The 27,814-nt window shown below is 37.7% G+C and overlaps 1 protein-coding gene across 2 annotated transcripts in view; it reads right to left on the bottom strand.

Annotated features, from left to right (window-relative positions):
- Positions 1-27,814, bottom strand: part of myo16 (myosin XVI) — a 130,390-nt gene that overhangs the window by 10,411 nt on the left and 92,165 nt on the right. The window contains exons 28-35 of one of the 2 annotated variants that reach the window (XM_066706165.1): positions 20,445-20,547; positions 15,527-15,623; positions 14,432-14,678; positions 11,396-11,703; positions 9,688-10,869; positions 6,274-6,426; positions 5,678-5,763; positions 3,049-3,131 (exon numbers count right to left, since the gene is read on the bottom strand). In XM_066706165.1, the coding sequence (XP_066562262.1) occupies positions 3,087-3,131; positions 5,678-5,763; positions 6,274-6,426; positions 9,688-10,869; positions 11,396-11,703; positions 14,432-14,678; positions 15,527-15,623; positions 20,445-20,547 (2,221 nt within the window). In that variant the 3' untranslated portion in view covers positions 3,049-3,086. The remainder of the gene's footprint in view (positions 1-3,048; positions 3,132-5,677; positions 5,764-6,273; positions 6,427-9,687; positions 10,870-11,395; positions 11,704-14,431; positions 14,679-15,526; positions 15,624-20,444; positions 20,548-27,814) is intronic. The other variant, XM_066706164.1, reaches the window with a different exon arrangement.

Here is a 27,814-nt window from a genome sequence, read left to right as displayed (position 1 = left end):
TAAAATCAGGGGATTTAATGTCTTGTATATAAGCCTTTAAGGCCTGCAAATAAATTATATATCTTTTCAGTTGACATTACAGGTGGCCCACTGGAGTGCACCAATGTTTATCCTGTCCATCAGTGCACCTTCAATACACAGTTTCACATCATCCAAGGGCTCTCTCATTTTGTATTTCTGGGAAATGTATGTAACGTTTGGTGTACAAAGTATGTTTAACAGCCTGATACATATGTAGATTTAAACAATTCCCCAACACTATCTGAGCACAAGAAACGTAATGCAATGACATGAACATGGCTTCAGTGGATTTACTCTGCCACTATTTGTAATGCATACACATTAATCCACAGCCTTGTATTTCACAGTGCGACAGGCTGTCATCTGCCATAACAGAAATCTGTATTTATTTATTTTAACTTCCAGGGCACTGACTCTTGAAAATGTTTACCATGTCTTTTAAACCACATTGTTAAAGGTAATGCTTCTGAAAGTTATGTATACACCCTTTAATATAAATAATTAAACTTGCTTGGATTTTTGAAGATACAGGTCTAAAGCAAATACCAGAATATTTGTTTCTTCATTGTATTAGTCATAGTGAAGACATTATAATGAAATACAGAGAAAATATGTATTGCATTTGCACCAAGAGCAATGCCTGTTCCATCCACCCTCTTATTAATGATATCGATTTCCATATAAATTAAGATAAATATTGTTAAAAAGCATGTGGACAACTCACCAAGAGTAAATAAAGTTTCAATTTCGACATCCCTATATACACACTTGGTAATCACTTTTTGTTTTGGCTTGTTTGTTTTGGTATTTGCAATATGACAGCCAATTATCCTGCACGCTAATAGGTAATGAATACATTTCTCCTATGGTCTTTCAATAAAAATTGCATTTATGGTTGGTGAGTACTGTGAACAAATCCAAATGCAAATTATAGCCATCTCCATTCTCCCAAATGTTAAAAAGCACAGACGCATTAACATTTTTTATATGCAGAGAAAAATATACTGTACTTCTTTTCTGAATGGAAAAAACAATGGAAACAGCATTTTGAATAATTAATACCAAAGCATTATTGTTTGATATCACTGTTTTTGACATATAATCTAGTCGGTGCAAAACTGTTTCAAGAAAGGTAAAACAATGTACTCTATGTCTGTGAAGGGGCAGAGATGCACATACAAACCACGCCGCACGAATATGCCTGGTTATCTGCATGCATTATGTAAAGTGGTCTCTAAATTGGCCATCTGGCTATTTATGCACTGCTATACTCTACAGTGCTTTAACCATCTGCAGGGTATTAATGAAAGTGGCGAGGAGTTTAAATGTGTGAAAAAGGCTGCGAACACTGTGTTTTACTGGGCTGTGGTTTGATTTTAAAACCGATCCCCGTGCAGAGTCCCTTTGGTACGCACAGAGCACACTGCAGTGGTGTCAGCAGAAGGAGAAACCCTCTGAAACATTTATGTTTGTGACATTGCAGGTTTCTATCACCGTAATAATAATTTTGGGAGCGTGCAGAGGAATGCAACAAGTACTAAAAAGGCAAAAAGCAAGAGATAAACAATAGAGATGCTTCGGAAGTTGGTTCAATACATTTAGAAAAACAAACAGAAGCCACAGCCTCCACAGTTTCTTTTTTCTCCAAAAGTGTGGGAGCAGCATGAAAACAGAGCTTCAATATCAGTTAACTGAATTGAATTTTCTCAGCAAAGGGAAAGGTGTTGTCTTTATGTGTGTGTAAGGGGTGTCTAGTACACGTCACTTCTGACCCAGGACTCTGTATTTTTATAATAGTTTTTACATTTAATGATCATTTAGCAATATCAATCAATATTACTTTGCATATTTAGAATTTCACTCACAGCTTCACACTGTGCCAAAGGCAGATATGGCATGGTAGTTCCAAAACTCGTTAATCAAAACGGCACCTCTATCGATTCTGAATCCATACTTCTAAATAAACATTGTAATGCATGTAATCCACAATATTTCAGGATATCACTTGCCATCATGTCAACAAGTGGACATAATGTTGAATTTCCATTAAATTGGCCTCATAACAAAGCCACAACCAATGATATAAGCTGGAAGCAAAGTTATTAACCAATGATATTAGTTGGAAGCAAGTTCTTAACCGATGATATTAGTTGGAAACAAGTTCTTAATTTCTTATAACAAATTATTGTGTGACACAAGAAATTATTCACATTTAAAAAGATATTCTAAACATAGAGATATACAGATATACTAAAATATCTATTGTTTTGGGCAGTGTTTCAGTTCCTAATGAAAGTGACATAGACGGATGTTTTTATGACATTTTATCACAGATAACCAAGATGAAGCAAGGCAAGGCAGGAAAGACCGATTTCAACAGCAGTGGGGGTGCTGAACTAAAGGGAAAAAAGGAAGAAAAAAAAAAACTGCAGCTCAGCATTATTTGAAATCTGTTTGTGAAATCTGGGTCTGCATTAAATGAACACTTGCCTATGTTATTAGGTGATGGCAGGTTTACAGTAAATTTGGATAGAAGGATGAAACTGAGGCAGGGTTTGAAATCAGACTAGGGCAAATTCAAAACTGAAAAGCCATGTAAACAGACATACATCTCAGAATGCCTGAAGATTGGGGATAGTAGCCCATTCAGTGTTTTTTAGGGTTCAATTTAAGGATTTCTGATATTATTAAACCTGCTCAAGACTTCAATACACCATAACTTACAAAATGTTACTTCATAGCCCTTGTCACTAGAGTATCATACATATTGTTCTTGGTAACAAAATGTAGGCAACTACTTTAATAGTATTCTTCAAACGTTTGTCTTGTTGATGGCAAATTCTTAATTAGGATTTCAGGATTGTCAGATTGGGTAACATTTTATAGGCAGCATATGGTTTTCAAGTGAGACCAGGTCAGCGAGTCTTAAGACCATCAAATAAAGAGCTGCAACTTCTTTGGGACACGATATATACAAGGGAGATACAGGAGGGGTGGGAAGTGTAGTCAACGATTTACCAAACTCACCCTATCCCCCACTCACAAGAGCGCCCACAGCCCCCAACTTAGAGAGGAGCTCCCATGCCATAGGGAGACGAGAGGTGTCTTCTCTGAAAGAATATAAAATAGGAAAAGAATGCAGCCTCCTTTTATTGAGGAAAGAGAATACAGTGCCTATGTGAGGAAAATCCCCTAAAACCATCAATATTTAATCAAAACACACCAATGTAAGATTTCAGAAGCATATCAGAGGTACACATCACATTAAACAAAATAAAGATATTTGTTTAAATACATAAAGACAGTAGGTGCAACATTTTCCTAGAAGGATTTTGTTCATAATGATATGTAGTTTTTATTGACATTACTCACAAGGCTGGTAATAAGTGGATGTGTATTTAGCAATGAACAAGTATTAATTATACTGTATGGAAGAGAGGAATCTCCGTGGGTTTGTAACAGACTTGATTGAATGCACTGGGGCTTTCTGGGCACAGATGCATTTTTTCCAATGTGTCCATAAAGAATGGAATGGAATGGAAATATCAGCAAGCAAAGAAAACTAAAAAAAGGTGGAAAATTATGGCAAAATCCAGCTTTTCCAGAGATTTATGTTGCAAACTCATTGAACCTCACATGTGGTTTTAAAAATACAATTTTAAGTGTTGTGGAATTCCATTAGTAGCATTGTAACTGTATGGATACAGGGTTTTTACATTTGTACCATCCCTAAGCCAATTTAAATGTTCTCTAACCACCCTCCCTCCCCTTCGGCATTTGAAGACTACGGTGTTGGGCTGCAAATTAAAAATCGGGTTGTCCCAGTTTTACAGATGTGATATCTATTACTCGGAATTTTCAGCATTAAAAATACATTTCTCTATTTCATATCATGTGCATAAAACTGTGTTGGCCTAACCAATTTATATGGTAACTACAGACTTATTAAACTAGGGGGTTGGGCGTTCTGATGTTAGTGATATACGTTTTCCCAAACATTACCGTGCCTTTATTAGCAGGCCCAAAGCAGTGTCTTGATGAAAGGTGGGTCAATTACAACATTCCCCTAAGAAGGCAGTAGAGGATATTTTAACAATACTGGTCCAATATCTTAATCATAGGGAAAAAACAATAATCCTAATTTGTATCATCAGAGCGATACCTTCCTTGTGCGGTATGGAATAGGTTTCTAACATTTGCTATATGTGTTTCCACTCATTGACAATGATCAATATTATTTAGTTAATTATCTAAATGGCCACTGTTAAAAATGACGACGGTGCTGCAGGATGGTGATCTAGCCCTTAACTGATTGACACAGTTTCACTACTATGAGTAATAGTTTTTAAAGGCGATTAATAATTTTAAAGAAAAACAAAACAATCAACCCAACCAACACAAATAAAATAGTATAAAATAAAAGGAAGGAGCCTATTTAAGATTCTGTGAACTTGTATTTTTACAGTAATGCCACAATTCATTCACTTCTGTAAAATAATAGTTCAATTATATTGTTAATGTTTGTTACATTAACATATTACGGCATTAATGGTTATATTGTTAGAAACATCTGCTGCACACACACACATACACACACATATATATATATATATATATATATTTATTTACACAATATATATATATAACTTTAATGAGTGAGTACTGTTTCAGTTGATTGCTGTAATTACCTTTCACATTACAGTTGATGTTGCTGAATGTAACTGAATGATTAATAAAACAATTTTCAAGTTCAATCTAAAAGGTAGTTGAGTTCTACCAACTCAGAAAGCCCATGTCTTTACCCCACTTTAAAAATACCTACCTGGATTAATATTCTCATATGACCTCCAGTCATCTAATGTGACACAGACAGGTAGGGATGGCATACAGTGTAAAATCTACCCCGTGATTCTAGAAGCACAGCACTGAGAAGCTACTCATCCAACAGAAGCTTAGGTATCAAAAGGTATCAAAAGGGAAATGTTACCACATAAGACTCTGTGACAGATATATCCCCAAGCCCCAAATCTCAGAAAAGAAGAAGCAAAAAAATATCAAAAGGCAAAATAAAATAAAGGTATTCATATTGCATCAAAACATGTAAGGTGGCTATACAAATATCTTAGTTATGTATTAATGTAACTGGAGTGTTAAAGCTAACATTTTAGAACCTTTTTTTTTTGCTCCTGGGAATAAACATTTTGTGTAGAGTTCCCTATTTTCTTAATCTTGCTTAAAACAACCTCAGTTGCTATATATATATATATATATATATATATATATATATATATATATATATATATATATATGTTACTTCATACAAACCAGCATCAGTTCAAAGGAGGGTTTACCATAAAAAGCAGCTCATAAGATGTGCACAGCGCAATCAGCTACATAAGGAGGCTTATACCTCTAGTAAGAATCTCCTTCATATTATAAACTACCATTGTGTATACCATACTACCAGGACTAAATATGAATGTATGAGAATATACAGACAGTAGAATGTCAAACTGGTTGTATCATTAGCTTTGATATGATTTTCACACACACACAAAAAATGTTTCCTAAATTTATACCACATTCACATCATTGGGAAGCTTTCAACCTGATCTTATTGTATCACTCAATGGAACCATGTAAATACTAAAGTTACCTGACTGTGGTGGGTCTCCACGTGTCTGTGAACCGAAGATGCTGCCATGGAGCTATTGGACTTCGAGTGACCTTCCTCTGGTAAACCTGTGCAAGAAAACCACAGACATACATACTACATATATAGTATCATAAAATAGGGGGGCAATGACTGTAAGAAATAACTTCATATATGATCATGATTCGGCTGATCACAGAGTATTTAGTTTTCTTCTCTTTTTTTATTTAAATCAAAGAGTCACCATTTAGCTGAAGTTCTGAATATTGTTCTTTTCTTACGACAAACGTGAAAAAAGGCCATGGCCAATTCCTCACGGGTTAAGGTCTATGACAACGTAATGGAACAGTGACTTAAAAACACACAACCTGGTCCAAGGCTGTGCCAACAGTGATGTATTGGACATTTATTTATTTATTTATTTAAGTTTCTTTCTTTATTTTACATTGCAGAGGTCCATTGCTATACCTTATCACTATACATTCCACAAGATGAAGGATGACATCACTTCAGTACTAAAATGGTCACAAGGTTACATCTTAGTTATCAGCAAAAACACGCCACACTTCAGTATGAAGTAGCTCAGCAGAGGGCTTTACCGTTTGAGAGCTGATTTCCATTCTCTATAGATGCAGGACTGGGTGCAGTTGATGACGGGGTATTCACGCGGTTATTGGCGTTTTTATCTTGGAGTTGAGGTGACGTGTCACTGGGCTCCTCTCGGCCGGGCATGATAATGTTGGAGTTGAATCCTGTGAAAAGTGACAAAAACACAGCAATTAAAACAACTGTTTTTAATGTCTCAGACCAATATACTTTCATTTTATAATCTAGTTTCTATATACAGTATTTCAAATAGATTTTAAATCTGTTGTGGTTTCTCATCAAAAAGTATGTTTTAAAATAATTTTCAGGATCAAATTAGATGGGGTTGATAATGAATAACTCGCAGATGGGAATGTAATGCTAGTGCCCCCTGTAATGTGAAATTGCTAATATGCCCCATGGGGCACATTTTCTGCAAAATACGTTTCTTAAGGGTTGCTTTAATGAGAGTTGCTTTGGGGCTGTGTGTCTGCTTATTGTCTTTTCTTATTTCACACAGCTTTATAGTGGGACTAAGAAAGGTCTTAAAACATAGAACAGTACTATTTTTTCTCTTTTCCACAATGTCTATATTGAATGCAACATACCAAACTAGTCAGTTATTAATCTGAGTAATTTTCAATATTTTTGTTAAACATTTAGTTTAATGGAATTAAAATATGAGAGTGCAATCACTCTCCTCCTATCAAGAGCTGAGTGCAGAGGTTATGCAAAGTATTACCAGCACAGGTGTTTGGCTCTGAGGTTCATATTTGACTTTGGATATAATAAACAGCTTGCCATGCATAGAACTGACACAAGCATTTACTTTAGGTTTGACACCCTCGTGCACTCAAATCTTTCACCATCGCCAAGAGGCTTTGGTCAAGTGAACACAGGACAAAGCCCTGAAATCATAAGCAGTTCTTGTTCATATCGAAGACTACCAATCTGTATCACAAAGTCCACAAACTCTTAATTTGTGTCAGCTATTACGTTTTATTTCAGCTGTTGTTTTCTGTATCTATTTAAATTAGGTACATTAAATGTCTGAGTTGCCTTCATGAATTACAACTTTCCTCCTAAGAAATTGTTTAGAAATCTGAGTGAATGCAATCCTTCTCTCCTTATCACTTCTAGATAGCAATAGTATAATTGTATTAGCTTGCAGAGCACATTCAAGTAGAAGTACAACGGATTTCACTTTTGCTCTGATTACCAGACATGCAATTCATAAAGGGGTTCAAATTTAACCCTAATTATTTCATCTGTCTCTGATATATAACATTGCCAGTAATCTCCTGACATATGCTAATCAGACATTTTGTAACAGCTGCCAATTTAAATTAAACTTGCTACATAAATAACAGCTGCTTTGAATGTCATTATTGAGCCATTTCTATCTCCCAATACCATCATAATAAGTATTTTGTTGTTAGTGCTTTAGCTATTAATAAGAAGAGTAATAGATGGTGAAATACAATATCTACATGGTCAAACTAATACTACTGAATTGCAAATGATGAATACATAAGTGCAATGTGTATTTTTAAAACACAATTTAAAATGTAATGGTATAAAATACTGAAACCTCCCTTCAAACACGCACATGCGGCGAGGATTCAAATATGAATGTAAGGATGTTTCACAGCAGACAAGGGAATTGTCATAGTACAGAATGATATTAATAATCAAAATAACTGAATAGAACTGCAATATTTGTGTGAAATGTATATGAATTCTATCAATTTTTAAAGATATGTTAATAGCACATTTACAAACATCTGTGCCAATTAAGGAATGTCAAAGCGTTTCTTGGAAATTATTGTTGATATAATTAGCAATATTCACTGAAAGTTCTTGAATGATTCATTCAAATATATATGTCTGTATCAACATAGACCACACACAAATACAAGTGTCTCATCTCAATGCTGAACAAGATGTTTTAATCTAGGGAGTCATTCTTACTTGTCACTGAGTGTTCAAGACTATGACGTCTTAATTTTAGCCCTAGCAATTTCCAAATGGCATCTACTAGATGTATCAACAGGGGTGATGGTTGGGGTAGACATCAATTAACTTAATTGTATGATTCCTGTGCATTCACTGACTGTGGGTGGTTATGGTGACCTAATATTCTTGCCCCAACATTTTTCACATACTAAATATGCGTATTACTTCAGCAATCATTGTTGTAAGGCTTGTAATGCTAACAGGAACCAACAATTCCCTGTGCTGATAGCCACCTAAAATCAAACAGTCAATCACACTGAGTGAAAGCCAATATTGGCCTGAATATATTTCAGCCATTTTAGTTAACACTGACCTCATGTTTAGCAGACTGTAACACTATGAAACTGTTTATTTTTAGAGTGGAGGGAGAGAATGCCAAAAAGGAGTAAAATAGTATATAAAGGCAACAACAAAAAGAAAAGAAAAACTGTACATACAACTGTACAAATACAGTTTTACAATGCATTGAGAATTTCATTTTAATTCATACATACAGGGTTCTAATCTCCCACTAAAATTAAAATACAGTGAACATGAGAAAAAAATAAAGGAGCCTTGATCATTTTAATGTTTTTTCTTTTCTTGTGTATGTGTTTGTGTGAATAGAAAGCTCTTTCAAAATCTGTAGTCTCCCAATGTTCACATGTTTTGTATTTGCAATTCAGCTGCATGTCCAATTTGATGTATGGCTCCAATCCCAAATCCATTTCATTGCAGGAATTTGTGGAATAGAGTGCAGCAGAGATCAATTAAATAATTAAGAAGTTGGTTGTAATAAGTGCTTGCTGTGGAATGGATCAGAAGGTCAATCTCAAATCATGTAGATAGCTATCTTAAAAAGAACAATGATTTCAAATTATTTTAAATTAAAACAATGTATTTTGTACTTCACCAAATGTATTTAATAGGTTCAATTATAATTTGCTGTCTGACAGATACTGAAGTGGGATTTTGGGCTAAATTCAAACTAAAACTGCTAAAACGAGGGTGGGCTTTGATGTCTCTATTTTTATGTCACAAAGGCTATATGACACTTTTAGTCATTCAAGCTGTCATTGAAAGATGTACAGTATTGTTATTTGTAATTAAATTAATTGTTTAAGTGACACAAGGCACATGAGTAATACTTTCCACAAGAAGGATGCATTGTAAATTGATAGAACTTGAAAAGGCAAAAAGCTTCAGGACTACTTTGTAAAAGATCTTTAAATAGACAGATGGCATTGAAAAGTGCTGATCAGTTCTCCCATAACAAAACACAACAAACAAACAATTAAATTACACCTTATATATAAAAATGATTTATAAGCCTCACATTGAACAGTCAAGAAAAAAAAAATATATATACATAAATATATATACAGTTTGTTGAATATAAAAACACTTTCAGAGCACTGTCTGTGGAGACTCACTTTCAGGTTCCCTTATTTTCCGTCCAGCTGCGGACTTTCTCAGGAGGCTTCGTCCCGAGCTGAAGAGTGTGGTCAGTTCATCGAGGGGGCTGGTCAGGGACCTGGCATTAGCAGGGTTAAATGGGAGGGGGGATGAGGAGCAGGAGTGTGACTTCCTGGGCTCCGTCCTCTGGGTCTTTACCGGGGAGTACGGAGGTTTGTTGCAGCCCGAGGGCGCGTCTGAGAGACTGTGGCCCAGCTTCTGAGGGACCTTCGGACAATCTGAGTTGGAGACCGATGCTGCTCTGGCCAAGGCCAAAACACTGGCCTCAGGTGGGAAAGGGAAGTGCGATGGAGGTCGGTAAGGGGGGGGCATTGCTGGAGGAGGAGGCAGAAGAGGCGGAGGAGGAGGTGTAGGGGGTGGAGTAGATTTGTCCGCCATATTGAACACTGAGAGACTGGGTGACGAGGGTCTCTCGCTGTCTGGTTTCTGGTGTCGTGCGCACTGAGGAGATAGGGGGCTGTTGCCTTCTGACTGCCCCGGATAGTTCAGGTTGGTCTCCAGGACAGGTAGCTTCTTCACCTCCAGGGGTGTTAGAGGGGATTCGTCTGAAGCGGGAGAACAAGTGACGGGGGTTGGGGGGAAAACTAACAGAGGTGGCCGGTGAGGGAGCAGATTGGGGAATGGAGGGGGAATGTCACAGGTGCCATCTTTGCAATATGTCTTTCCTCCATGACCTGGATGAAAATGCTCCACTATTACTAGCTTTTTTGTCTCATATAGTTGCTGAGGAGACCTTTCTGGTTTTGAAAGCAGTATTTTAGCCGTTGTGCCATCTTCAGGCAGAAAATACTTCATTTCCTCATAGACAGACTCCCCCTGGTCTGGGGCGTCCACCTCAGGTAGACTCATGGCTCGAGCATTTCCAATCATTTCGATGTAGACAGCTTCCTCCTCCTCTTGGGAATGATAAAGACTGAGCACACCGTATTGTGGGCCGTCAGCAGATGCTGCCCTTTGGATCATTCCCAGACATTGTCCTCCCTTAGTAAAGCAAGACAGCTTAATTTCTGTAGGTTTGCGAACTGAAATCTCCTCATAGGAACCACTCAGTTTTGTGTTGGGGCTTCTTTTTGGCTTTGGAGGAGGAATCTTCTTCATTGTGCTGTAGTCATCACTATGAGGTCTTGGTTTTGAAAGAGCTACAATGAAGAGAGAAAGATGGCTTCAATATGAACCCAAATTCCAAAGATGAAAACCAGTGTCTTAATTCTCTTTTATGTAAACATCACACATATTTTATCCTAATTTAGAACAATTTTAGTATTCTGAAAAACTATTTTTGTAGCACTAAAATTAGTTCATTATAACAGGAAACAACATAATGAATATGTAGTTGTTAAGGAAAATATACAAAAATAACAGCCTAAGAACTCAATCTAAACCAATAATAACAAAGTAAACAAAGATGATACTGTCTTCAGTACCATTATGGTGAAACTCTGAGTTCCTTATATTAAGCTCAAAAAAATATATATATAAGCAGTAACTAAATGTTTTTAAAACATTACCTGATCTAGGTAAAGTTTTTACAATTCTGTCATAAACTCAGCCTTACTTTCCAAAAGGTGTTGTCATTAAAATCACCAAAATGTGTCACTAAAAAAGGTCAGAAATAGCATTTAAACTTGTACTGCAAAGTTTGAGGTCCTGGCTGTTTGATCTGACCTTCACTTGATGTTTCCTTAGAGGCAGCTGCCAGGCAGGCACTAACGGCTTCATACGAAGCACTGAGTCTGGTGTTGGGGTCCCTCTTTGGTTTGGGAGGAGGCTGTTTCCGTGGTGACGGGAGGCAGCTGCTGTCATCCATGCTGAACACTGATTGCAGGGAGGGGGATTTGATTGATGACCCGGCGGCGGAATGTACCAAGCTGTCCACGGCCATGGGGATGGGCACAGAACTGGAATGAAAGTGCTTTGGTGTCCGGCATCCCTCAGAGCTCCCTTCACTGACCTTTCCGCACTTGTCTCCGGCTCTGTGAGATAAAATTATAACCAGATGCATTATTCAAATGGTAACAATGAGACTGTTCATGCAAACATAATTAGATTTTTTTTTTGTAAGCACCCTTCCTGACTCCCCCCTCCACCCAGTGCTTAGACAGCTTATCCAGTAAAGCAGTAAGATATTTAACACAACTATATACACTTTAAAGAAAGCCACATATGATTGCACTTTTGTCGGTGTGAAGGATCATTATTAACTACAAAAACACTCTGAAATGAACAAGATCTGTATCTACCTACAGTTAAACTACACATTGAAGCCCTTACTGCAATAATACATGCGTATGCTATATATGTATGTGTATGCTTTTTCATCTGAAGGCTGTTTTATTTATACTACAGTAACATTACATATTTCAGATGCAGTAGCCATAATACAGGGATAACGAAATGTGAAAACTGCTTATCTTATTGTATTAATCCCCGATACATGGTTGTTTAAATCTAATCTACAGCTTTTAATACTATAACATGATATGCATTCTCTAATTTAATATATTTTTCTTAATCTGTTCACACCATCTGATGTTTTCTTGGGCTTAAACTAAAGAGATTTCTGACAGCAATAGGCAATATTCTGAGTGCATACACATTTTTAAATGTTAATTTATGCAATTTGCTGTGATACCTTAAACAAAATACAATTTTTACGAATATTGAAATTGTATTGATGCAATGGGCTTGGTGGTGAATAATATTTCTGCTTGAGAGACTGGCAACAAGACTGTCGCTCCACATCACTGGATCACCATATGTCAGTGTGGCAGGAACAAACACTGAAGATGAAACCTTTGGGCTCAGCGGGTGAGTTGTTTTTCTCCATAGTGTTTAATTACAGTCTTCTGAACAGGAAGCAGAGTTCTGTTCACTGTAATTGGGGCAATTCCAAGCTAATTAACTTGTTCCAAAAAAATACTCTTTCCTGTAGCCACCACAAGTAAAATGCTAAGATACTACAGCCTGAAGTGCTTAATAGGATCATATGTTCATATCTGATATATTATTATTACAGACAGTGTATTATACACATAACAGAGAGGCATCTTTAACACCAAAAGTAATCTGAATCAAATTAATCGATGCTCTGAACTGCAAACTCTTTAAATAGAAAATGCAACGTACAGTGTTTGTAGAGAGCATTTCTCACACCTGTGCCCTTCATGTGAAAGGAGAACTTTAATTTATTTTAATGTTTTAATTAATTATTATTATTTTGATTGTGCCTGATGTTGTTTTTGTCATTGTTGTTTGTTGTCGATGTTGTTTTGTTTGAATACATTATATACATATCCATAATTGGACACCAAAAAAAGGATCAAATGGATACAACTGGAGCTGGAGGCTAAGGTTTCTCTCTTGTCCTTTCTATTAATTCCTAGCAGGAAATGGCCTTGGCTGTTTTCACAATAAAACGTTGTCCAAAATACACAGGGCCCACAATACCATCCCCTCCACCCTTCCCAAAAGCAAAAACACATACACACAAATTAGACAGACGAACACTAGGAGTCCTTGTCCGCCCTGTCGGATCAATAGCCCTTTCTTGAAAGAAGACAGGAGCCTCCGGCAGTATCAGTCCAGACACAATTGACAATAGCATGAAGAATTATCACAGTCTGTCTATCTATCTAACTATCCATCCATGTGTGTACCTATTTGTGTGTAGCATACACACCTATAACAGAATATGTCAAATGCTCACATCCCCCAACACATGTGCCCATTCATGAAAACTCCAGGATGCAAGCAGATTACCAAGTGGGCACAGTTGCCTAAGTCCTGCAGGTACCCAGCAATCCAATCACAATGGCTCCAGGCTATTTTTACAGTTACTTGGAACGCTTGAATATGAACTGGCAATCTTCAAGCTGTTGAATGCACGCTATACTGTTTCTTTCTGGCTTAGTCCCTTAATATTACTCATCAAATGCAGACACTTAAAATAAACTTGAATGTAAAGAAAACAACAAACAAATAAACTTTAATTCTACAAATGCATGACACATAATGTTAGCATATCCTTGAACTGACAGTATGTTTTCTTTTTAGAAAGGTGGTTGCCATGAATGACAGACAGGCAGAAACAAGCTTATCGTTTCCTGTAATTTGTCCAGAAAAAACATTGTTACTAGATCAAAGACAATACTTTCCTATAGTAAAGTCTGCATACACACAGTGTAAATAGCACACTGAGAAAAAGCAAAGTGTTCTCCTGTTTTACAATTCTGTCCTCATGTTGTAACATATTTGTTCTAAATAGATCCTTAATTACTTTCTGAAGATCATTTTCAGGTTGTAATATCTAGGATGCCTTGAAACCTGTGTCCAGCAACTGCCAAAGATAGGTGTCTGGAGGACAACCCAAGGGTAGAGAGTTTTGGACCCACAACAGCAGGCACTCACTCTCCAATAGAAGTACTCTAATTATATGTCTCAGGATGCATAGCATGGCATGTGCTGTAGGAGTGGATACTGGCAGCAACATGACCACTGCACTCTTCTGTTTGTCCATATTTGTCTGGGCTGTGTAGACGTACACACCATCCAATCTATGTGAATTCTGTATACTGTGGTAAACTGAAACAAATATTTAAAAATAATGTATTACTCTTCGTATTATGTATTTTCACCCATACCTTACAGTTCTCTATAAAACTGATTGAACAAACACCCAATTCACAAAACAAGTGAGTTTACCTTTTCACTCCTTCCTCTTCCTTTGCCGTGTTGTCCAGCTTTTCGTTCAGCTGTATCCCGTTCACCTCGTTGCGCAGGCGGTCATTCTCCCGAGCAATGTCGGAGGCGTTCTGGATCACCAAGCCATCGTATGCCTTCAGACCCATATCTTCCACGTCCTGTAGGAAGCCTTGCACAGAGCTGACCTCTTGCTGTCTGATGCTCATTTTGCGCCGGAGCCTTTGGCGTGCGAGGAACCCTCTCACAACTACCATAGTGGAACAAAATCACAGTCCAGTGAATCAGAGCCCAGCCAGAGATAACAGTCAATAATGCAAAACTAAATTTTTGTGTGCATCCATCTGTGAACCTAATAATGTGAATATCACCAATCGATATCCATAAAAAAAGAAAAACAGGGACATTAATATTCAGCTTCACATGCCCAGACTTTTTGTAGGCCTACATGTTTTCTATTTAAAATATTACACTTTTAAAAATTATAAATCAAATCAACTATGTATTATTTCAGATTTTTGTTGTTGTTTGGTGCTAATTGCTAAATATTGTCTACATACATATATGGAAAATGACATATTCCAATAGTTCAATAATAACACATAGAATTCTTCAGATACTAAAACAGAAAATAAAAAATAACCATGCACGAAGAGAAAACCTATGCTTATTCAGTAATATGAAGTAGTTATTAACTCAATTTAGCTAACTATATTTATATTATATCCTGTAGCTTCTACAGCATGATGTGACAGCAATTGCTTTTCATTTTGCTTTTAAAAATAAGATCATACACATGAAAGGAGATAGCTGTTAAATTTCCACTACATGTATACACACACCCAGACTATTATGCATACATTAATTTGTATCTTTCTAGAAGAAGACCAACAAGTTTTTCATCAATCCCCTAGAAACAGATAAGCAAGATTATGTCACTGAGTGGGCCACAAATACAATCATGTAAATAAGAACAAAAAGTAAATAAAGGCAGAACAATTCCCACTGTGAACGGAGTCTAGTTGCTGAGGGTCTTTTCTGATTAATGTATACAAATTATAGCTTGACTATCAAGAATAATTACAATGTAATCGTTACCTTTTTGACAGGTTATAATTTTCCTCTGGAGCTGGAGGCAGAGATCGTTAAGATGGTCAGCTTGCCAGTACTTCAGGAACACCTTGCTGTGCCCCATCTAAATATTCAAATCAGGAGAAACAATATTGAGCACAAAGGACAAAGCAATAGTGGTCAATATGGTCAATATCTATATTTGAATTGAGTAGACATTGCTTCTGTATGAAGACTAATCACAATTGTGTGTGTGTGTGTGTGTACTAAACTACTATTGTTGGAAAAACACACAAAGGTTTTGCACATCATTGTGAGCTGATTACTTGTAAAATACCACACTAATGAGGGGAAGGGCTGTCTTCACTGGAATGGTCTGTGAATACCGCTCTCCAGCTTGTCTGCACCGCCACAGAGTTCATCATGGGTCTTAATTCACTACAAAGGTTTGGCAGGAGATGAAACCAATGTTTACTTTCACTATCTTTCAGATCCTTTTTTATTTAATCCCGTCAATAGGAATAGTTCGTTGACACAGTGAGAATCGCAGTTGAGTACACTGGAGCAGATGGGAAGTTATCCTACCAACTAACTTCACAAAAATGTATAGTTATTTTTACACTGAGATCGTTGGACGTGTGGTGCCCTATATTTCCTGTGGAGCAGTGTGCAGACAGTCATTCTGCTCCTGTATCCGCACACTGCATTTAATTACTTTCCTGACCTTGTCTGAAAAGACATCCGAGGATCTGAGGGCTGTGGGAGAACACAAGGGTGCTCCGATTAAGTCCAGGGAGCGGGAATTCAGCCACAACAACAAATAAAGGCCTCCGACTCTTTGTAAGAAGATGTGTACCCTACAATGGTGCAAGGGGGGATTCTGCTTCAATAGATTTAATCCCCAGAAATGTTTTACGAAGATATCCTGGCATTGCTTGATCGACCATTTTCTCACTGGTTTTGAGACGCTAAGCTTGGGAAATAGACAGTTGTAAGAGACACATACTGTAGAAAATAATGCAAGCTGCTTCAGTATTTCTGAGTGTTCGTCCTGGCTCATCTTGTTCTCTTTTCTGGCTCACTTCTAAGTGGCTGGTTTCTTTTGTTTTCTTGGCTGTGCTATTCAGGCTGGCGTCAGTGGCCCAGATCTGATCATTAAGCAAAAATAATTAGGCTGAAGGCAAGTAGTGGGTCATGAGAATACTGAATGTGCTGAAAATGCCATTTTTAAAACAGATGTCTGGGCAATAAGATTTAGCATTTTTGGTGTTTAATTTTTGTTTCAAGGAGAGTTTGCACCCACCAAAAAACAATGTAAAATTATTATATCAGCATTATTTATTCAATTAAAGAAGTATACTGTCTAGAAATATGTATCTCAATATTAAGGTTAATTATTTTTCTGAAATAGCTCATGTGTATAATTTCTTAGAAAGCAAAGATGCAAATGTTTCAAATTACACTAGAACAATATGTAATTTAATTTAATTCTATTGAAATACAATGATTAGATTATATAAATCTACAACAGAGCTTATCTGAACAGTTTACAATTTACAAAAACACCTGCAGCTTCAATTTCAGGAACTCTCAGATACAAGCAAGAAAACTTGACTTAAAATGAACCTGAGTAAAAACAAAGCCATGTTTAACAGCTTTGCTATAAGTGAGCACTAGTAGTGTGCATTGATCAAATACTTTTCTGTTCAGGCAAATGGGTAGATTTCCATTCAGCAGTGTGCTGTTTCTTCCAAACTCCATCCTATGTTTACTCTTCTTTTGATATCTTCCATATATCTCTGTCTGCGCTGATTTGTTGTCCAAGGTTGACATAACGCTTGACTTCTTTGGGTATCTTACATTTTCTTAGATTCAGCTTTCACTATTTCATTGAGCTACATGACCTCACAGAAACGTCTTATTGGTTAATCATGCTTTTATTTGAAGTGTATAGCAATCACCTAACTGTAAATAGTATCTGTAAATATACAGATAATTAATATATACTAATCTCTGTTCTAACTATCAAGTGTAAGTACGTGATTTTGGTTATTATTTAGTTTCCTGAATATGCTGAAAGTTAAGACTACTATAGTTTAAGTGTTCCTGTTTGCTATTTTTGTATCAAGTCTATGTGACATAACGTTTCTGATATGGTTTCAAACACACTATTTCCTTTTAACAATCTTTTTTGCACATGAATGAAGCATTGGGTGCTCAATACAAATCGGTGGTGAGCTCTTGTACACTGAAATAACCTTCTTATATGGCATATGGTATAATTACATAACCATCGGATGTGCTTGAGGAACACACATTTCAGACCTCACCATGACCCAACTCGAGTCAACTCCCCTCGTCAAGATTTTCTTCTAGTCAGCCCAATCCATGAATGTCAACTGCTGGAAATTTCTCTATGTGTAGTGTCTGTGGGCTGCCGGGGGTTATAATGCAGCAGCACTGAGTCAACTGTGAAGGAGGAGAGTGGGCGGCATGTAGGCAGCGAAAGCTCATACTCTGGTGGAGGGGAGAGGGCTCAGAATTGGCTGTGAAATCCTTTTCCTTTTTTTTTTTAACTATCAAAAGAGATTAAAATCATGAAATTAGCTACGTGGGAGAAGCTGTAATTTTCTCACTGCATCCATGCAAAGATAAACAAAAGAACCACTTATCACTGACAACAGCAGAGGAGGAATTAATTCTGGTGACGAGCATTTGCCACGATGAGCAAGAAACCCTCATTTGTAAGTAAGTCCACTGAGAACAAGGAGTCCCACGATTCCCTCCCAGAATCCCCCCCACCTACTTCAATTAGGGGACAAAAGCAATAAAAAGCAATTGTCGCCAGGTAGCATAGGGCTAATTAACACCTGAAAAGGTGTGAGAAATGGCTGACCTTCCTCCAATTTTCCATCAGATGATAAAAGATGTATTGCTTAATACCAAGTGCAATGACAAGGGGTGAGAACATATACAGTCATCTCCAGCTGATTTTCTATAATGTATCAATCAAAAGTCAGAAGATTTGAAGTAATTGTGCTTTCCTTTTGGTAAGAAAATGTAAAAAAAGCTAATATAACATACATATTTTTATATATAATGTATCTGTTGCCTTTTAATTGATATACTACAGAATGATAGTTAATGCTTTAAATGTATTACCTATGAAACCCTTATTTCTGAAATGAAAAACAAAGGTCTGTTAACTGCAACCAATAAAACAAATGAACAATAAAACACTTGAATGACAGTATAGGATGGTCATGTAAAATCTAAGCCTGTTCTATCATTATTTAATCAGAGAAACATACTATATTTGGAGAATTCAACAATATTTATTCCTCAGAGTGGTGAGACTTTACCAAGCTATTAAACATGACTGTACTTAATGAGCACAGTTTGAAAAACCTACTGATATGCAATGGTAATTATTGGCATCTTTCTAGTGTATGGTCTAAAAATAACTAATTAGTAATTAGTAATAATGAAAGTCCTGTCAATTGAATTACTAGTCTTAAAGACGTACTTCTTAAAATAAGAATTTAAATAAATGTTTGGGCTAACCTGTTTTATTGTATACATTGCGTTCAATCAGGGATACACCAGAGGACAATGTTGACACAGGAAGTAACACTAAGGGGGCAGAAAGCCCCTCTAGCCACATAAGAATACATTATCATAATATAATACACAAAAAACATTCTGGGACTTGGCATTGCCTTTCTATCTGATACCGAGTCTGTTCTCCATGCATTGATCTGCATGTGTATTCTGCATAAGAGAACAATCAATATTAAAATAAACAAAACACAATAAACAAAATACAACGCCACTTATTTTGGATAGTGAAAATATGTCTGATTCATTCAGGTACCAATTCACCACACACAATTGTAAATTGTTTCATTCAAATTTGTTAATTGTTTATAGTGATCTGCATAAAGTATTTCTTGATTAATCTTGTTTGATGTCCTAATTTTCTGAGATTTAAATTTAAATGGTATTTTATTCAGTAATTCTCCTATCAGTCTTTGATTCTGATGGTGTGTAACTGCAAGATTGCATTTGTTGCATTTTTTTCAAAACGTGTTATTGATGTAGAAATGAATCTGTATATTTTAGAACATTTCATAGCTTTGTTACATATTTGCTTCTCAAACACAGTATTTCACAGATGTTATCATTTATATTAAAATTAAAATGCCAATATTATTTCTTGGGGGGAGGGGGTGGGGGTTATAATATATAGAATTAAATTAATTTAATTTTCTTATAAACACACAACCGTGAAAATTATCATGAACATGCAGTTCATGTAAACAGCAGTAGAACGTAAGGTGAAAATCACAATGTACTGAATTAATATGTGCAGCAATTACTAAATTTCTGTTCATCATTGTCTCCTTAACACCTAAGAGGATTGATCTGTGGTCAGTGCAATCATATGAGCAGGCCGGCCAGCTAAGCCTGATCATTTATCTGTTTTAATGTAAATAAAGGATTACTCTTGTTCAACAATTTAAGCACTGATGCTGGGCAAGTTTGTGCTGTTCAAACATATCATTAGGTTCCTGAAGCAAGAAATGAGACACACAGAGAGAGAGAGAGAGAGAGAGAGAGAGAGAGAGAGAGAGAGAGAGAGAATAATGCAGATGAACAGATTCTATTCAGTCTAATCATTGTCAAGGTTAGTAGCAGGACGTGATAATGCGTATGAGTCTATAATGACTATTCAGTGCATTTTACTGCACTACAAAAAATACCCCCTTATTAAATTAGACCCATAAAAACGGCATAATGTTACTGTTATGAAGGTTTCTTTCTCAGGTGATTACGGTGACATTGTCTCTGAAGAGAGTAAAGCACAGAAGACAGAGTGAGAGAGTGCCACCAGTGTGTGTTACTACAACCTGCTGTGACACAGAGTGGGACAAAGATGTCCTACCTGCCACCCTTGGAGCTTGCAGTGCTGGAGAATGTGGCGACACTTGTCTTCAGATGACAACTTTCTCTTGTCGCCAAGTACCATGTCAGCTAAATCCTTATATCTGAAGAACAAGAGAGGAAGAAAACAGAAATTCATTTTCTTGAGAATCTTACTGCAGAAATGTTCATATCTATATTTTAAATTCAAATACCCACTGACTACAGAGAAACCAAATTTTCACGTTTACTTTGCTACAACTGGCCCATTAGTAGCTCTGCTCCTCCTAAGAACAAACATGCCATTAAAACGGTCTATGATCTTCAATTATGAAACAGTAAATTCCTTTACATTTTGATCTTTTGAAAAGGCATTGATCTTAAGGAACAATGTGCCTCTAATAAGAATAAAGGCAGTACTATGATCTGTAGACTAATTCACATAACACAAAAAACAGAAAGACAGAACCCATCATAAGCATCTGTGCTTCCTGGGCGTCACTGCAGTCTCTCAGTAGTAAAAGGTCAGAAATAAGTGCATAAGTGTGAGTGCAAAAGGCCCAAAACGTTATTCTAAGTTGTGGTCAAGTAGACATTGAGCACAATGTATGAATTGTAGGAACTACCTGGAGAAACAAGGGTACATTATTTTCCACTTCTCGAGTTCTCTCGCCATGCAGAATTGCTTTCATTTTTGATAAGCGGATATTTAGACTTCAAATTCCATTCATTACCAGCTTAATGAAGTAAAGGCATATTGTTAGATCAGGTACTAATTAGGTTACATATTTATTCAAGTTTAATTTGCCAAGAGATGGACAGTCTGTTTCATGAAATGTCCTGTAGGCAATGTGCTGAAAAATGCCTTCAGTTCCATTGAATCCTTGAAATGATTTAGTCAGCATCTACTGAGAGCTGCTTAAAGACATACGTGCCCACATGCTTTATATGTTAACATTAGTGTGCTTGTTCCCCATTTCTAGGCAATATTCATCTTTTGATCTGCACATCCTAGCGCTCTGATACAGTCTTAACGATGTGATACCCAGATTAATTTATTGTGATGATAACAGCTAAATATCTCTAAATGCTATCAGCATAGCTTATAAACTGTAAGTCTCCCTGAGTAATAAACAACAAACAACAACAATAATAATAATAATTAAACATTTGTTTACTAAACATGTGCTACAGTTAAAAATACCAGCCCTTCTAAAAAAGACAAAACTGTCATCTGATTACAACTTTTGTTTGCCTGTGACTGTATTTTATGTATGATATACCTATATACAATTTTAAGAAATAAATATGATATATCCCGAGGCACCATGTAATAAACTGTTAAATTAGTAAATAAAAGCATGAATAGCTACTGATGTCCAAAGACTATTGCTAGAGGTTTGCTCCATAAACAAATAATGAGATGGACTCAACAAGGACATTTTAAACATTATTTTACAATTTACAAAGGAAAAGATAACATTGTGAAATGAGATTCAATAGCAAAAGGGTATTTAATATAGATCAACATGAACTTCACTCATATTGTTTCCTCGATCCAGCACTAGTATTGCAGTTGTTTCTCAATAGTTTTTGCCAGCTTTATGTGCAAGAGAAATGCCATGTGGGATTGCCCCTGTTTGTTCTCATGAACCCTGCAGTAATGTACAAGTATTTGCTGTGCCCTGCTTCTGTCAGTACATGTTGGACTGGAGGGCTAAGAGATACTACTGCACTCCAGTTGCACTTTGCTGCTGTGCATCAATGGTATCGCAACACATTTATTCTTGTGCTTTAGTATTACTGCAACAGCATTTCTGTTTTCAGAGGGAAAAGCCCTATCACTTTCATTGATCAATGGAAAGGAAAACAAACATGTACCTTGTTAAGGATCCACACTGCAATGAAGATGAAAATCAAATCTTGAAGGGAATAGTTTAACCCTCTTCTACTTGGTTTAATTCTTCATCTCAGTGCCAGATGGAGACAAACATTTTGTCTCAGTCTCACAGGACAGCCCCAAATCATTGCCTGTCGAGCTTCAAAGTAGCTCAGGATTCGATTTCCATCCCTACGTTTCTCTGGATGTAACTAGAATTGGTTCATCATACAGTGAGGGAAAAAAGTATTTGATCCCCTGCTGATTTTGTACGTTTGCCCACTGACAAAGAAATTATCAGTCTATAATTTTAATGGTAGGTGTATTTTAACAGTGAGAGACAGAATAACAACAAAAAAATCCAGAAAAACGCATTTCAAAAAAGTTATACATTGATTTGCATGTTAATGAGGGAAATAAGTATTTGACCCCTTCAACTTAGTACTTGGTGGCAAAACCCTTGTTGGCAATCACAGAGGTCAGATGTTTCTTGTAGTTGGCCACCAGGTTTGCACACATCTCAGGAGGGATTTTGTCCCACTCCTCTTTGCAGATCCTCTCCAAGTCATTAAGGATTCGAGGCTGACGTTTGGCAACTCGAACCTTCAGCTCCCTCCACAGATTTTCTATGGGATTAAGGTCTGGAGACTGGCTAGGCCACTCCAGGACCTTAATGTGCTTCTTCTTGAGCCACTCCTTTGTTGCCTTGGCTGTGTGTTTTGGGTCATTGTCATGCTGGAATACCCATCCATGACCCATTTTCAATGCCCTGGCTGAGGGAAGGAGGTTCTCACCCAAGATTTGACGGTACACGGCCCCGTCCATCGTCCCTTTGATGGGGTGCAGTTGTCCTGTCCCCTTAGCAGAAAAACACCCCCAAAGCATAATGTTTCCACCTCCATGTTTGACGGTGGGGATGATGTTCTTGGTCATTCCTCCTCCTCCAAACACGGCGAGTTGAGTTGATGCCAAAGAGCTCGATTTTGGTCTCATCTGACCACAACACTTTCACCCAGTTCTCCTCTGAATCATTCAGATGTTCATTGGCAAACTTCAGACGGGCCTGTACATGTGCTTTCTTGAGCAGGGGGGCCTTGCGGGCACTGCAGGAATTCAGTCCTTCACGGCGTAGAGTGTTACCAATTGTTTTCTTGGTGACTATGGTCCCAGCTGCCTTGAGATCATTAACAAGATCCTCCCGTGTAGTTATGGGCTGATTCCTCACCGTTCTCATGATCATTGAAACTCCACGAGGTGAGATCTTGCATGGAGCCCCAGATCGAGGGAGACTGACAGTTATTTTGTGTTTCTTCCATTTGCGAATAATCGCACCAGCTGTTGTCACCTTCTCACCACGCTGCTTGGCGATGGTCTTGTAGCCCATTCCAGCCTTGTGTAGGTCTACAATCTTGTCCCTGACATCCTCGGACAGCTCTTTGGTCTTGGCCATGGTGGAGAGTTTGGAATCTGATTGATTGATTGATTGCTTCTGTGGACAGGTGTCTTTTATACAGGTAACGAGCTGAGATTAGGAGCAGTCCCTTTAAGAGAGTGCTCCTAATCTCAGCTCGTTACCTGTATAAAAGACACCTGGGAGCCAGAAATCTTGCTGATTGATAGGGGATCAAATACTTATTTCCCTCATTAACATGCAAATCAATTCATAACTTTTTTGAAATGCATTTTTCTGGATTTATTTGTTGTTATTCTGTCTCTCACTGTTAAAATACACCTACCATTAAAATTATAGACTGATCATTTCTTTGTCAGTGGGCAAACATACAAAATCAGCAGGGGATCAAATACTTTTTCCCCTCACTGTAGATATTCAAGGATATGTCTTCTGGAAACTGTTTAATTAAAGATAATCCCTACAGGAAAAACCTAAACTGATTAAAATACTTTCAGTTGTACTACAGAATGCAAAGTCTGGTATTAACCATTTGAGAAACTTAAATTATATTTTACAATGGAGTATGGACTTAACAGCTTTTTCAGAATATTTTGATAGTGAATAGAAATAGTGGAATACTGAATGGGGAAAGGTTCCTAAAAGTTAAAAGAATGGGATACTCATAAGTAAAATTAGTAAATGATTAATAAAACATCAACAGAATAAACAAACAAACCAACACATGTTTCAGGTATAATTTTATACCTAACTATTGTATCACTGAGGACATCTATATTTCCATGAAAATACCAAATTATAGAAAACAATGTACTCTTTAAAGAAAATTAATGTAATAAATAATCTATTCTATTAATATATTTTACCCAAGTGTGGACTAAAAAAACAATTGCTACTTACTGAAGATTTAGATGAACATGATTTATAGACATGTCAGGATCATTTGTACAGGGTCAGTCTGAGATGTTTCTGGTGCTCACAAGCACTTTATTCCGAGCTCAGAACATATTGGTCTTGAGTCCAGGCTTTACTGAAGCCTTCAATGTGTCCTTTGTCCATTCAGAAATGTTTTTTCTGGAAAACTGAATGGTGAATGGGTGTCTGAAAGATTCCTTTGCTGTTTGGCGACTCTTTCTTCCCCAATGAAAATAACCCAAGGAGAAACACATTAATTTATGTGTCAATATATACATATACAGACACAGTCCTGGTACCCTTGTTAGAATTGGAAGCTGGATGGATTCCAATTGATATTTGGATATTTAGCTAAGATTCTGCTGCTCTTTGTAAAGAAGCTCAAGCTTTGTTGAAAAAGGACTTTCCAGAATGATAAAAACCTGAAGCCCACAACCAAATAATGAAGTGAGTACAACATGAACTTTCTTGTTTGGCCATCTCAATTTCCAGACAAGAAATCTGTGGTATGAACTGAAAATCAATAAAAAAAATCTGTCCACAAGAACAAGCCAAGCAAGTAGTGTTGTTGTAGGCTGGAAATCAATAGAAAGCATGTACATCAATGGAGTGACAGTCTGAAGCTTAATCACCCCGTCTTTACTCTCCAGAACGAGTCAGTGTTCCACAAACTTTGACATATATATTCTGTTATGCCTTGCCGGGTGACACAGTGCTGGACTGTCCCAAACTGCCCAGTACTTCCCCGGACCCTGGTGGAGGAAAAAACACCTGATATGCTATTCCCTTTGTGACTGTCAGCCAAAATCAGGATGAGGATAAATTCAGCCATTCCTGTAGGTTTCCTGTGGGTTGTGCATTTCAAAGCAAAGACTCAACCATGAGCACCAAGGAGGTTTCAAAAGTACTCCGGGACAAAACTGCTGACAGGCACAGATCAGTGGATATCAAAAGCCAGACAGAAGCTGAAGGTATATGAGTGTCCCAGTCAGATCCCCAATTAAAATCCAAAAGTTTGTGGCAGGACTTGAAGATTGCTGTCCATTAACGCTCCCCAAGGACCTTGACAGAGCTTGAACAGTTTTGTAAAAATGTATGGTCAAATCTAGGTGTGCAAAGTTGGTAGAGACCTAACTCAACAGACTCTGCTGCTGCAAAAAGTGCTTCTACTAAGAATTAACCCAGTGGTGGCAGAGGCGTTGAGTTTTGTGTTTATGACACAACAAAATGTGAAAACAGTTCAAGGGGGTGTAGACTTTCTATAGTCACTGTGTATATATACACACTGAGTGTACCAAATGTTAGGAACACCTGCTTTTTCCAGAAAATAGACTGATGAGGTGAAAGCTATGATCCCTTATGGATGTAACCTGTTAAATCCACTTCAATCAATGTAGATGAAATGGAGGAGACAGGATAAATAAGGATGTTAAGCCTTGATAGAATTGAGAGGTAATTGAGAGGTAAATGTCCCTTTGAAAGGGGTATAGTAGTAGGTGCCAGGTGTGCTGGTTTGAGTGTGTCAAGATCTGCTGGGTATTTTATACTCAACAGTTTCCCATGTGTATCATGAGTACATGCATCCATCATTATTATTAAACTTCTCAACAGATGCCTTTAACTAGGGCAATTGTGTGTTACAATATATCACATGATTTTTGATGACAATTACCCATTTATATAGCTGGGTTTTTACTGGAGCAATCTAGGTACAGTACCTTGCTAAAGGGTACAACAACAGTGTCCCCCACCTTGGAATGAACCCACAACCCTCCAGTCCAGAGTCCAATGCCCTGACCACTACTCCACACATCAACATTGCAGGCTGGTGGTGGTATGATGGTGTGCAATGTGTTTTCATAGCATCCATTGGGCCCCTTGATAAAATTGAAGCAACGTTTGAATGCCACAGGATACCTGAACATCACTATCAATCAGGCGCTTCCCTTCATGGCTGCAGTGTATCTATCTGCTAATGGATGATCTCAGCAGGATAACAACCCCATGGCACAAGGCTAGGATTGTCCAGGAATGGTTCCATGAACATGATAGTGAATTCAGTGATTGGGTAGTTGTGTGGGTAGTTTATTGGATAGCAGGTCTGTGACACTGTTCTAGCTGTGAGCTAGTAGAGCAGTGGACTGCTGCCACTGTCCTCAGCAGAGGGCACACGAGCTGCTCGTGCCCCACTGTATACAGAATATTTGTCCCAACACGGAAGAGCTGTCGTTGCCCTGTGTTAGCTGTGCTAAACAGCAGGTGTCAACTGCTCCTGTGTTACGTGAGAGGTGCATGAGCTGGCTCCTGTGCCCCACGGTGTACATTGATTTGTCATGACATGGCCGAGCTTGGTGTGGCCTCGCTCCTAGCTGTGCTAGTAGAGCAAGCGGCCACCACTCCTGTGATTGCACAAAGGGTGCATGAATTGTTTCCTGTCCCCCGCGGTGTATATAATTAATTGTGACATTATTTTTTTGGTAGAGCTGGTGTTGCAAGTGGCCACCACTCCCATTTTTCATACACCAAGACTGAGCACAGCAACAAGACACAATTGCATCAGTTGATCAATTGCATCAGCAAGGTCTCTCCCAGGCAGAAATTTCAAGGCAGACAAGGATTTCCAGTGCTGTCCAAGCTCTTTTGAAGAAGCACAAAGAAACGTTGAGGACCGTAGACGCAGTGGTTGGCCAAGGAAACTTACTGCAGCAGATGAAAGACACACCATGCTTACTTCCCTTCACACTACTGTCCGGAGAAGTCTGGTCAGAAGTGGCCTTCATGGAAGACTTGCGGCCAAAAAGCCATACCTCCAAAGTGGCAACAAGGCCAAGCGACTCAACTATGCACGAAAACACAGGAACTGGGGTGCAGAAAAATGGCAGCAGGTGCTCTGGACTGATGAGTCAAAATTTGAAATATTTGGCTGTAGGAGAAGGCAGTTTGTTCGCCGAAGGGCTGGAGAGCGATACACGAATGAGTGTCTGCAAGCAACAGTGAAGTATGGTGGAAGTTCCTTGCAAGTTTGGGGCTGCATTTCTGCAAATGGAGTTGGGGATTTGGTCAGAATGAATGGTCTCCTCAATGCTGAAAAGTACAGGCAGATACTTATCCATCATGCAATACCATCAGGGAGGCATCTGGTTGGCCTCAAATTTATTCTGCAGCATGACAACAACCCCAAACATAC

This window comes from Amia ocellicauda, chromosome 6 (genome assembly GCF_036373705.1).
Source record: "Amia ocellicauda isolate fAmiCal2 chromosome 6, fAmiCal2.hap1, whole genome shotgun sequence".
NCBI lineage: Eukaryota > Metazoa > Chordata > Actinopteri > Amiiformes > Amiidae > Amia > Amia ocellicauda.
This window is presented reverse-complemented; position numbering and strand designations above follow the sequence as displayed.